Raw genomic sequence first — 13,820 nt, 5'->3', positions numbered from 1 at the left:
ACCATGCCTCGTGCTCTATACACACACCGCGAACCTTGTCTATCAATTTACTAATCATCGAAATACTTAAATCCCATTTATACAATCATGATCCAATTTAACATCTCTATCGATTTATTATCAACGTAAATATGCCATATAATCTGAAGACAGAATTTGGCTGGAGCAAGCAATCAAGCAAGCAATGGACTGTTATTTTCATAACATAACATGGCATCTTTAATGTTCAAAACCAAAATGCAGAGGACGGCTTTACATCTGAAGCCGCAGTATAGTGTGTTCTAGGATGCAGCATCTATTGATGACATGGATTTGAGCCTGCTTAGCTTCTATGATCTGACTCATTCAAACTGCTTAGCTGCAAGCCAAACCTTTTAACAATATCAAACTTTCAATCAGGTAAAACTATTGATTTTCCATTTCAATAACAACACAAGACAGAAGGTGACACACGAGTATGCCAGAATTGAGGTGTATGGTGAGGTGAACCTTTCAACATCTTGACCGCAACATTCTTAGCCTTGTTTGGTTTGTCCTTGTCAACACCGGCAGCCTCTGCTAGCACGACCAAGCCGAAGCAGCCTTCCCCAAGTGGTTTGCCGAGTGTCAGTCTGCACATAGCACAGATGTCACATGATGTGCACATCATTTCAGTATGGCCTAGCACGGTGGAACATAAATCGTCCCAACCAACAAAATATAACATAATCTGTTTGAATAGACTTGAAGGAGTGACATAATCATACAGGGAGTTGGGAGAGGGGTGGGGAGGAACCAAATTCTCTGGAAATGTGTATTGTGAAGTAGCCGCTTATGAAGCACCGCTCCCAGTGGGGTTGGTTATTACAAATCATACTATGATATGTGAATTCTGAAAGGATTATTGCGTCTAATTCTGGGGGAATTAACCTCTTCATGAGGATGGGTTCTTCACTGATAATATGACTCCTAATAATAATCCCCAACTACTCAGAGACACAAGGTTTGGTGTGCAGTGTGTGATGTGGAAACCCACCGGTCACGTGGAAACTCCCATTGGGGGTCTTCTGGCAACTCATACTCAGATACGTCAGCCAGCGTCGGACACTCGGCAGAGGAGAAGCGTCCCCGCATCATAAGCGGAACACTGGATGACACTGAACCATTGGATTCAACAGAGACCTGCAAGTAATGGACAAGTCTCATCATATTGTATTGAAGTCTTTTATTACATAGATTGTTGGTCGAGGTGTACAGCACACAAGGAAACAGTGAGAAATACAAAGACGCTCGCACCTGACGCTTCAGTGGAATATTCTTGGAAAGCTTGCAGAGGTGTGGCTCGTTGAAGGGCCCCCTGGCAGACTTGGATTGTGGTGGCATGCGCATTTTGCACAACACCACCACAAAGACCATGAAGAGGAGGAGCAAACCCCCTGTGCAGTAAATGACGATTTCTATGTGGTCCGGTGAGATCAGAGGAGAAGGCACCTCTGGCAGCTCTGCTAAGGCCGTGTCGCACCGTCAGCTTCCATACTGTATGTTCTTTATTCCATACCTTCTTTACTTGGCATTGTTGAGCCTCGAAGCAACTAAATCATTGCAATATATACTCGAGGGATACAGAAAGGTCATAATAAAACCACGATGCAATTTTGTAATCATAGGAATTTTGAATCCCATCAAAAGTACGTTGTGGCAAGGATTTGAATGTTCAGGTCTCCATGTCTTTTTCCCAAAATAGACTGAAGATTACTGTTGCAATCGAGGTGAATCAGGCAAAACTTCCACACTTTGATTCCCTTAATTAGCTTCCCTCTGCTGCACCTGTTTCCGTGCAGCTTTGCACCGAGACTCAACAAAGCGCATCGATGAGCATCGGAATACGGGTATAGAGGAAAGTAAACAGGCTGCGTCTTTATATGTCAGAGGTGCAAGAAGCCATACAGAGGATCAAATGATATGAGAAACAATAAGCAGGATGTAGGTGCAATGTCATCAATATTTACAGGTGGAATGAAAATGAAAGCAATTGTGTGCACAAGTGGTTAGGTTTACATCTGAAATCCACAAGCAAAGCAATGCAGGCAAGAGGAACACGGGAAAATAAAACAAAGAGCTAAGTTAAGAGTGCATCAAGAGGTGACATGACATGGAGGCTATAAATGAAATTGCCAACTGCAGCAAGGAAACAAAAGAAGCAAGCTTCGTTCGAGTTTATACCTGTGTGAGCGGAAAAGCTTCTCGTAAAACTTTTTCCTCCGCAAGTATAAACATCACGAACCAAAATCATACAAAACAAGCACAAGCTCTCAGATAACACACAAAAAAATGGCCATTTCTGTGAGTTTTACTCCTCTATTGAAGTACAAAAACGCAGGTTATAGTTTGGAATCTGTTTTGGAGTGGTTTGTCAGCAGCTTGATGGATGTTTGAGGCTTTGTTTACGAAAGGCAACCAGGAAACCCACCGACGCTACAATCACAGGTTTCATAACCTCGCAAAGAAGCATTATGACCCAATTTCATTTGATTGCCCATCTCAGCCCACAAGGCTGGGCTGCGTTGCCAAAGCAAAAGATTCTGCTGCTAAAGCTGCAATTTGGCCTTTTGAATAACGATAATGATTTTGACGACCACGCTCGGACTGTCTTGACTCACAAATCACAAACTGTGGCTCATAAGAGTCCGGTGGAGTTCACACGATAACTGAAAGATAAACGCAAGAATGATAACAGCAAGCTCTGACCAAACATGTCAGAGTGGCCAATGATGCTGTCATTGGCAGGTGAGGTCTGTAGCCAGAGGTGCTACAAGTAATGTAGCACCTCTGCTACGCCAGCGTGCAGCTCCAAGCAACTGCTTTGCAAAGTTTCCATTATCAAAATGACTCGCACGTCACAGGAAAACTAATAGCAAAAACAAACATTCGACAAATTGAAGACATATGATGCAACTGAGAATAAAAACAGGATGTATTGCATCGAATTATCGTCACGCGAATGTCCGTGTGGTTTAGGCATATGTGAAGAACGGTCAAATAATGGAACGCGTATATTTGAAGAGTAACTGGGATCGGGGCAGTAAAATGAGCTTGAGATTAGTTGGTCAAAAGTTTATCGGATTTTGCAAATGGTCCATCTAAACCGCAAATTTAATTCAAGGAATTTTTGCAAAGCAGTCTAATGCCAGTAACAGAGCATCAAATAAAAGAAATTAAAAGACAAAGATCGCATGTCCGACTGCTATGCCAACATCGCCAGCATGAGAAAGACCCCAAATTGCTGATAAACAATTTGATTGTTTATAATAAGTTCTGTAATATAAATATATTAATTCTGCATTTCCTTTAAGGGTGTTAAAGCAGTCATCGATTCACAAACACATTGAAGATTACATCAGGAATTTGAAATTTCAGCAGATCAAGCCATTTTCAAGATCATTCTCATGGTGTATACTTCTTAAGCGATAGTGGCATATGGCAAGCATCTGGCAAACAGCAAGACTGTGTACACTGAAGAAAGCAGCACACCAAAAGACCCTCCCACCAAAATGCCCATTCTACCTGGAAGCACAGTGAGCCAAGCAGAGTGATGCGATATCCCAATGAAGTTACCCGCCAAGCAGGTATACTCGCCAGCGTCAGCAAAACTGACGTTGGGTAGATACAGAACCTCTATGTCCCTGTCTGTGGTGTTGACGCCGGCAGTCTGTGCAGGGCACAGGGGGACAGGTGTGGCCATCAAAAGGACATAAGGACAGAGATGGTCTGCGCAGTGAGGGGATGAAAACAGCGGGCGAGCAAGATTTAAGGCTTATGAGTAAGATAAGGAGAAAGATGATCCACCACCCTGCAAAAGGATGAACAGAAACATACCAGAACTGTCCAGGAAGGAAAGCTCCCAAAAGCTGTTAAGAACAGAAGAAACCCAACATGCCAACAGCTCAGTGGCATGGTATAATGGCATAGAAAGATAAAAAACGACCTCAGGGAATTGCCATCAGGGATACAAACAGTGAATGATGTGTGGGTCACAGTGACGATTGAAAGCTGTGCTGGCTTTGATTGCATAATCACAAACCAGCAACACAGCAAGAAAGGAACAAGTTCCTTTATACTTTAGCCAGACGTTGCACAAACATGTCAGACGTTTTATTCAACTTTACTTTTGTTATATTCTCAGACTCAAGATCTACTCGACTAGCAGAGAATTTCTTGTGATGAAGAGGCATCTTGGGGTTTAAACAAGTCACCAAAGATCTGACATGTCAACTGCAGTCATACTTTGGACTGAAGTTTTGAGTTTTATCACAGTTCAGGCCAGATGGTTTTAAATATGTCGGGTGAAAGTGCGTCACACAAAATAATTCATCCAATTCCAAAACCAGCAAGAGCTGATCATCTGCATCAAATGCATAAAGATGCTTTTATATCTAGAGGCATGGCTTTCGTAGACATGCACAAAATAAAGGAAAGACAAAAGGAATGAGAAACACTACAAAAATGGGAAACAAAATCAAAGACAACAGAAATGCTTTACAAGACAACATTAAATCCTGACATAGGGATCACTAATTAACAAAGTGGCAGACACATCAAACAGCAACACTGTACAAGAATACGATGGCAAACCCATGAGGCTGTTCATAATTTCTATGACCAATTATGTTGCAATCCTATATCAAGGATGAGGCTTAAACACTTGCTTGTCTTCACCTATCAAGTCCCGCCACCATGGCAAGCGTGTTGTGTCCGATCGGCCTTGCTTTCAAAAAGGCGTCTTAGGCAGCGGAGGCGATTTACCTGGTAAGACGGCCAGCCAAGCTGACTGATTGGCCTGGCCTATGTAATTGGACACCTTACAAACATACTCGCCGACGTCGGCCGCCGTCACATTGGAAAGATGCAGAACTTGCATGCTGGGACTGTGCACGCCTGAGCGCTGGAACACATCGAGGAGCAAGCTGTGATCAAAGCTTGCATGCCACTCCCAAGCCAAGCCGTGCCACCATCTTGATTTGATGTGACTTCCAGTTTTAGCTTACAATGGTTACTCTTATGAAAGCAATTTTCTATCCGTTTCAAAAAAAGTAACATTTAGAAAAAAAAATCTGGCATAGAAATCACCACCATAACCATTACCATTTTTACCATTTCACCACCACAACCAAAAAAATCACTACCACAACCATTACCATTTTCGTTCTTCTTCCATTCTTCTTCTTCATCACCTCAAAGGCTAGCTGGGCACTTGTGTACTACATACAAATGTTATAAATCTCCTCCAAAACAAGTGGCTCCCAGGTAATCCAGGAAAGACTACATTCTAGGCCACACGTCCTGAACTCAGGGTGGATTGAAAGATTTAGTAGCACACAGCACCACGGTCTGTCGACATAAGGATAGAAATAAACATCTTTGTATTTCATACATATATATAAAAAATATCAAAATATATATATATATATATATATATATATATATATATATATATATATATATATATATATATATATATATATATATATATATATGATGTATGATATTCAATAAACTCCAAAACTACAACTATCTACATAGGGTTCAGTCTAGTGCAAGAAACTTCAAGGAAACACACCAAATTGTAATGTAAACAGTCTGAACCCCTAAGTTAAACACACCATAATAAACAATCATTTGTTTCCTTTGGCAGCAGGAAAAGTCCAAACGGTCATTACGTAGTTCCTGTTGGCCTGCTGGGGTTAACACACCCCAAGTTGTAGGTGTGTGCGCATTTCACACACACATGAATGGGTTCGCCTACTGTGAGACTCAACAGCAGATGCACATGTCGTTTTAGAAAATATATGTATTCCAGAACAAGTGCTGCTGAGTTTTGCTTTGATGCTTTGTTTTTATAGAGAAGAATGATACAATTCGATCACAGATTCAGGTATTTCAAGATGCTTGTTGATCAATAGGCCATTGCAATTCATCAAAATAAGCTATATTTGCCGCAATATTGTGTCAAAACAAATAAACAGGCGATTGCTGTACCAACCATGGCATTCCTGGACAAAAATGACAGCAAGCAGCAAATAAGGTTTTCCTCAGACATGGTGCGGCTAACGTGGATGCATGCCAAGTGCCTTGGTGTTTTTTTAAACCCTATTTGGAAAAGGGCAAATGGCCACAGACTAAACGGATGTAGTTTGAAGGATGTCTGGGGGGAATGGAGGCAGAATGGAGCTGGGGGGAGCAAGAGCAGGGAACTTGGGTGGAAGGGGGGGGGTGGATTATGTGAAGATGGCAATCGCCAACTTGCCTCACCTGAAGAACCTGCACATAAGGAAGTCCGTCAGGGCTGTACAGACTCCCGTTCACCTCCAAGTGTTTTAACCACTGGATGTGTGGCTGTGCATCACTGTAAACTTTGCAGTGGAACTCCACATTAGAACCCACAACCACGGTCTGATTGGCTGGCAGGCCTGCTTGCAGGATGGGTCGGTGCTGAGAGCGTTCTGCAAGGAAAGAGATTCCATATCTGTGCATCAATATAAATTTTGGTATTCTTTCTTCCACATCAGTTTGAAATGTTTATCTCCTACCGATTCTAGTCTCCCAAATGCCATGTTGCTAAGCCCTTCCCAAAACCCACCAACAACATCCAGCTGGTACGTATGACGGATGGACCCATACTGGTTCTCCACAACGCAAGTGTAGTTGCCCTCATCGGAGAGCACCACACCCTCCATCACCAAGCTCCAGTGCTGGTTGCGTAGCTGAGGAGAGCACACAAGGATAAGAAAATGTGCGGCCTGGACAAGAGTGCTTGCAAGTTGATGAATGACTGTTATGGTACTGTTAATCCAACCACAAGCCTATGTGTTTATGTATGCCTGCCAATAATAGTGTTGACAGATGAAAAGGTACTGTGATTCCATGGTCAAAATGTTTTACTTTTCTCTCATGTCTGGAGCTTATAGAGGAGCTTGGACATGTAATAACTGCAGGATAACGACAATCAGATATAAGGGATCATCTAATATTCTGAAATTTGCAACAAAGATCATTCAAACCTGAGTATTAGCAATGTAAGGTGAGTGCTCCGATGGGAACATCACACAGGCTAAACTCAACAAAGATGTTGGAAACACCAAAATCAAAACAAATTTAAAATATTTCTGGGAACAAGTCTTTTTTTTCATCTGGTTCACAAACCAGATTTATTTGAACACAACAAAGAAAATAATAAAAAGCCACATTACCCAGTATGAGACAAGATAACAAGAAACAATTCCCCCCAAAACAAGAACTTTAACATTATAGAGGACAAGCTGGAAGCCTGTGGTGAAAATACCATGATAGAAAAAAACCCAAAAGGAAGCCTTTTATTTTTGCGAGGGTTGAAAGAGCTCAATTTTTTTTTAATATCATATTTCTTAACAGCAAAGATATTGCAGAACATCCTCAGTTCATATTGATACCTTGGTTCATATTACACAATGTAAGTACCGATGCTCGGTTGAAATGGTTACCTTGGATCATTTCACACAATGAAAGTACCGATCTTCAATTCAAATTGGATTACAAAATTTCCCTACCAGGTGAGGGCGAGACACCCCCGCCTCGACCCCCCTCCCCCTCCGAGACTCCCAACTGTCCGATTGAAATTTTAAAATATATTTCCCGTAAGTTTGGATTATTTGAAGTAACTTTTACCAAATCATTCTTCTCTCTGGGGAGCGTGTATATACATACATATATATATATATATATATATATATATATATATATATATATATATATATATATATATATATATATATATATATATATACATACATATATATACTAGTAAAGGTGCCCGTCTTCGACGGGCATCACTGGCAACATAGGCTAAAAGACAGATAGCATGAATGTATTTTAAACAATATATTATATCATTTTTATGCATTGATTATCATTCAGGTTTTCCACTTCGATGACATTACCATGTAGTTTAGTGACTACACAACGTGTACCATTCGTGAGTTCCGGAGGATCCATAGAGCGCATTAAAATTACAGGGCACCCTACTTTAAAGTGATCCAAAAGGCCGGATCAGTTTCGTCTACATATTCATATCTTGTAGATTTTAGCTGGTCAGAAAGTGATGGTTTTGTGAAGAAACTACGGCACATGGAAAGTGCAAATTAGTCAGGTATGAACTCAAATGTTTTCTCCCCAAATGGAGCGTGATTCTATGAGCCGAACTCATTTTAGTGGTCCTCTAAAAAATGGGAAACATTTTTATTTCTTTTTTGTGCAATAATTCCTCCCATTTTGAAAATGGAGAACATGAACTGTTTAACTACCATAATCATCAAAACGAATTTTGAGGGGCCTCTTAAGGAAGACAATAATATCATTACTATATATGTCAAAGCTTGTTTCATTTCATGCAGTAACAAAAATCTGATGGTGGAACAAAAAAGGGGCGTGCCGAAATATTAATATAGATATACATATTTATGGATATATATTTTATATATATATACATATATATATACATACATATATATATATATATATATATATATATATATATATATATATATACATACATATATATATATATATATATATATATATATATATATATATATATATATATACATACATATATATATACATATATATATACATATATATATCTAAATATATATATATATATTTATATATATATATATATATATATATATATATATATATATATATATATATATATATATATATATACATATATATATATATACATATACATACATATATATATATACACATATATACATATACATACATATATATATATATACACATATATACATATATATATACATATACATACATATATATATACACATATATATACACATATATACATATATACATATATACATATATACATACATATATATATATATATATATATATATATATATATATATATATATATATACATACATACATACATATATATATATATATATATATATATATATATATATACATACATATATATATATATATATATATATACATACATACATATATACATACATATATGATGGATGACGTGTCATTTTCAACTATGTCGATTGGTTCAATTGCCGATGGACGCGACTGTGGGCAGTGAGACCAGCTTTGTTTGCACAAGGTCGGTCGCATACACCACAACGGAAACCAGTTTCCACTGCCTTGGATGGATCCTTCCGCCGCAGTCGCTTTTGCACAATCTCATGCTCCCGAACTTTCTCAAACCTTTGCGCCCCGGTGTGTACTCTTCCCCTCCACTGCGAACGATTCTTGGCAAATTCTTCCCATGATGACTCAGGGATATCACACTTCCTCATTGTATCGGCCAACATGTCCTTGAAACGTTTCCTTTGTTTACCCAACTTTCTGGACGCATTTCTTAGCTCACCATAAAAGATTGACTTGGGTAAACGCAAGTCATTCACTCTGACTAAATGACCAGACCATTGCAGGTGACGCTTTCGGATGATGCTTTCAATGCTACAGCACTTTGTTTTTGCCAAAATTTCGATATTCGAAACTTTTTCTTCCCAATTTGTTTTCAGGATGTTTCTCAAGCATCTTTGCTGAAAATCTTCAAGCTGTCGGATGTGTCTACTGTATACCGTCCACGTCTCCGCTCCATATAGCAGTGTGCTAACAACTACTGCCCAATAGACTGCTATTTTTGTTGCAAGTTTAATGTCATGGCTATTCCAAACCCGTTCTCTGAGCCTGCCAAAAGAAGAGCTGGCTTTGGAGATTCTGCTGACAATTTCATGATCAAGCTGTCCATCATCAGACAAGATACTTCCGAGATAAGGGAAAGTTTTGGTAGTCTTCAACTCTTCTCCATTGACAAGGATCGTGGGCGAGTGATGTGTACCACCTGGGGGTGGTTGATACATGACTTCCGTTTTCTTTGTGCTGATTGTTAGACTGAAATTAGAAGATGCGACTGCAAAAGCATTCATGAGTGATTGTAAGCCCTCCTCGGTATGGGAAAATAATCCGCAATCATCGGCAAACAGGAGATCTCAAACAAGCAGGTCAATGGTTTTGGCTTTAGCCCGGAGTCGACGCAGATTGAAAATGCCACCATCCGTTCTAAATTTTATGTGAACACCGTTGTCATTTGTTTTCAAGGTTTCCTTGAGCATGGTTGCAAAGAACAGTACAAATTAGATAGACGCCACAACACATCCTTGCTTCACCCCGTTGCTGATATTGAACGCCTCGGAGAACTTACCATCAGCACACACTCTAGCTTGCATTCCATCATGTAGCTGTTGTAGCACTCTTACAAATTTCTGTGGGCAGCCAATTTTGAGAAGAAATTGCCATAGCGCAACACGTAAGACTGTATCGAAAGCTTTAGTTCGGTCAACAAAAACCGCATATAACCCAATATTCTGCTCGATGCACTTCTCCTGAAGTTGGCGAGCTGAGAACACCATATCCTTGGTACCACGGTAACCTCGAAAACCACACTGCGACTCCGAAACATTTTCGTCTAGAATTGAATTTACGAGACGCATCTGAATAATTTTAGTTAGTATTTTGGAGCATGAACTTAGGAGGGAAATTCCTCTATGATTTCCACATTCTGAACGGCTGCCCTTCCGTTTGAAAATAGTAACAATGAGAGCATCCTTCAGTTGTTGGGGCACTTCTTCGTCTCGCCAAATATGACAATAGAGGCTGTGCAGACATGTGATTAGAACTTCGCCACCATGTTTGAAAATCTCAGCTGGAATCCCATCCTCACCAGGTGACTTGCCGTTTGATAAGAAATTGATAGCCTTACGAATTTCTTGTTCAGTTGGTTCATTCGCAAGATGCTGAATCACAGGTTTTTGAGGCAGTTGGTCTATGCTGCGCTGATCAACATGCGATGGTCTGTTGAGGAGCTCGTTAAAATGTTGCTGCCAGCGACCTAGTATCTCTGCCTGGTTGGTTAACAATTTTCTGCCGTCTTCAGATAGCAGGGGGGCACCACAAATGTGCAGAAGGGCCATACAGTTCTTTTATGGCATCATAGAAATTCTTTGAATCATTTCAATCCGCCAATTGTTGTATTTCCTGGGCTTTTCGGGACAGCCACTGGTCTTTCAACTTGCACGTTTCATTTTGCAGCCGCCTTTGACAAAGTTGGAGTTTCAATTTCGATGATCGTGTGTTTCTGGATAGCCATGCTCTAAATGCTTCGTTTTTGTTGTCAATTATCCTCTGAATAATTACCAAATTATCTGAGAACCAGTCAGGTTGTTTCCTGGTTTTCAGTCCGAGCATCATCTTGGATGTGTTGTAGACCATGTCACGCAGGATATTCCATTCGTTGGTCACTGTGCCATTTGGATCTATTGGGTTTGCAGTAAGCTCACCATTAATTTTTTCGGCCAGCTGGTGTCGGGTTTCTGCTGACCTTAGAGTCGAAACATTCAACTTTCTTACTGCCTTAAAACTGGACTTTTTGATCTTTGGGTGAATGACCATCTTTAATTTCATTCGAATCATTTTATGATCGGTCTGACACTCAGCATCACGCATAACTTTTGTGATTGTCACATCTTTGCGATCACGACTTCGTACGATTGCATAGTCGATCATGTGCCAATGTTTTGCTCGAGGATGCATCTAGGTTGTTTTGTGTGCTGTAGGTAGCTGAAACATAGTCAGCCCATATTCTTTACATTTTGATAGTAGTAATAGAACGTTGGAATTTAGCTTGCCAATTCCGTGCCGACCAAGTGTTTCAGGCCATGCTGCGTGGTTTGTTCCAACCCGAGCATTGAAATCACCAAGGAGGACAATTTTGTCATCCTTTGGGATTTGACGCAGCAATTCATCGAGCTGATTATAAAAAGCTTCCTTCATGACATCATCATTTGTCATGGTGGGGGCATACGCACTGATGATAGTTGCACTTCTGTTTTTGCTGATTGGGAGTCTGACAGACAGCAACCGCTCACTTATTGCTTTCGGTACGCTTGACAGGTTCTTCACAATCGTGGATCTTATAGCAAAAGCGACCCCGTACATCCGTTTTTCTGTTGATGGCAAACTGCTCCAGTAAAAAGTATAACCGGATGTATTTTCACATATTTGACCAGTGTCTGCAAGTCGGGTTTCACTCAGTGCTGCAATATTGAAACCATATCTATCAAGTTCCATTCCGATAATAGCAGTTCTCCGTTCCACAGTTTGTTCGCTTTGGAGAGTTCGAATATTCCAAGCTGCAAAAGTCATAATTTTCCGTTTAGTTTTTATTTTCCTTGTATTTCGACCGCAATAAGAGATAACCCGTCAGCCGCAGTTTGCTAACCGGGTTCAGTGGAACAAACAATTTTTGGGACACCATTTCTAGTCCTGTCCCCGGATTGGGGAGAGCAGTGTCCTCCCTAAAGGCCCTGTCACACCTTGATGTTTTAGCCAGCGTATGGCAAGGTATCAAAATGTATGTAAAACGCTGGCGTACGCTGAACTATTGATGTTTTTTTCCAGTTTTGGACGTATTCATAACGAGTTGGACGTATGCATAACGTATTAGTAATGTATACAGAACGTTTCAATAATATATAGATAACTTGTATCAACGAATGCTGAGCGTGTTGTCGGCGTTCACAACCTATGCCCAACGATAGTCTAACTTATGCATAGCGCGTGGCAGCGTATCGCCGACAATCACGTGGCATAGCCTATTAAAAGGCTGCGGCTCGACGATTCAAATCATAACCGCACTAGACATCGAACTGTCAAGCCGCTGTCACACCTTGACGTTTTAGCCAGCGTATGCTGACGTCCGAAAAATTTGCCGAATACGCTGGCACACGTCGAATATGTTATGGGTAAGTTTTGTATACGTTAAGAGCACGCTGAAGCATGCTGAAGCACACTGGCATACGTCGTAGTACGCCGAGTACGTCGACAAATTTTCAGCATGCTTGAAATTTTTCGACATATGCCAGCGTATGACTCACACGTTCCGCATACGCTGGCCATAAGTTGTAGGCAAGTTACGCGATCATTGACACGTCGACACACGTTACTTGTAAGTTACTCATATGTCGAAACACGTCGAGTTAATCTTTAGCGTACCCGAAACTTATTTCTAACCTATGAGTAACGTGCTTTGAACCTATGTGTAACGTATCTCCAACGCATATTGAAGTATGTAGATGTATTTGACGTCTTCTGGACGACCACAAAACTTACTGAACGTGTTACTAACTTACAGTGACCGTATAATGGCGTATTGGCAGCATTTAGGAGAATTGGTATATGAAAATGGGGTTCACACAGGAGGAACCCGTCAGTGTTCCAGACTCCATGTTTTTTTTTTGTTTTTGTTTTTTTCTTCGGCATGACGGTGATGTTGACACTTCGATTTCTAGTGCGGTTATGATTTAAATCGTTGAGCGGCAGCCTATTAATATTATATTATAACCGCCCTAGAAATTGAAGTGTCAACATCACCGTTGTGTTGGCGTTGTATCAAGTGTCAAAAAAAAAAAACCATGGAGTCTGGAACACTGACGCTAAACATTACCTCGACGTGTTTCGACTTATGAGTAACTTACAAGTAACGTGTGTCGACGTGTCAATGATCGCGTAACGTGCCTACAACTTATGGGCAGCGAATGCGGAGCGTGTGAGTCATACGCTGGCATACGTCGAAAAATTTCAAGCATGTTAAAATTTGTCGACGAGCTCAGCATACTACGACGTATGCCAGCTTGCTCTTAACGTATACAAAACTTACCCATAACGTATTCGATGAGTGCCAGCGCTTTAGACAAATTTTT

General features: G+C 40.3%; 1 protein-coding gene across 7 annotated transcripts in view; it reads right to left on the bottom strand.

Moving 5' to 3' along the window:
• LOC147015702 (fibroblast growth factor receptor 2-like) overlaps window positions 1–13,820 on the bottom strand; it is a 131,672-nt gene that overhangs the window by 18,255 nt on the left and 99,597 nt on the right. For 4 of the 7 annotated variants that reach the window (XM_085848112.1, XM_085848113.1, XM_085848107.1 and 1 more), the window contains exons 10-15: window positions 6,617–6,740; window positions 6,289–6,479; window positions 3,544–3,688; window positions 1,276–1,484; window positions 1,016–1,161; window positions 490–611 (exon numbers count right to left, since the gene is read on the bottom strand). In XM_085848112.1, coding sequence (XP_085704238.1) covers window positions 490–611; window positions 1,016–1,161; window positions 1,276–1,484; window positions 3,544–3,688; window positions 6,289–6,479; window positions 6,617–6,740 — 937 coding nt within the window. Of the gene's footprint in view, window positions 1–489; window positions 612–1,015; window positions 1,162–1,275; window positions 1,485–3,543; window positions 3,689–4,782; window positions 4,922–6,288; window positions 6,480–6,616; window positions 6,741–13,820 lie in introns of all 7 variants that reach the window. The other 3 variants (XM_085848111.1, XM_085848109.1, XM_085848110.1) reach the window with 3 other exon arrangements.

This window comes from Eptatretus burgeri, chromosome 12, assembly GCF_056783735.1.
Source record: "Eptatretus burgeri isolate ZD-2024b chromosome 12, Ebu_testis_v1, whole genome shotgun sequence".
In the NCBI taxonomy this organism is placed as follows: domain Eukaryota; kingdom Metazoa; phylum Chordata; class Myxini; order Myxiniformes; family Myxinidae; genus Eptatretus; species Eptatretus burgeri.
The sequence above is the reverse complement of the archived record's forward strand: the minus strand, read 5'-3'. Positions and strand labels throughout refer to the sequence as shown.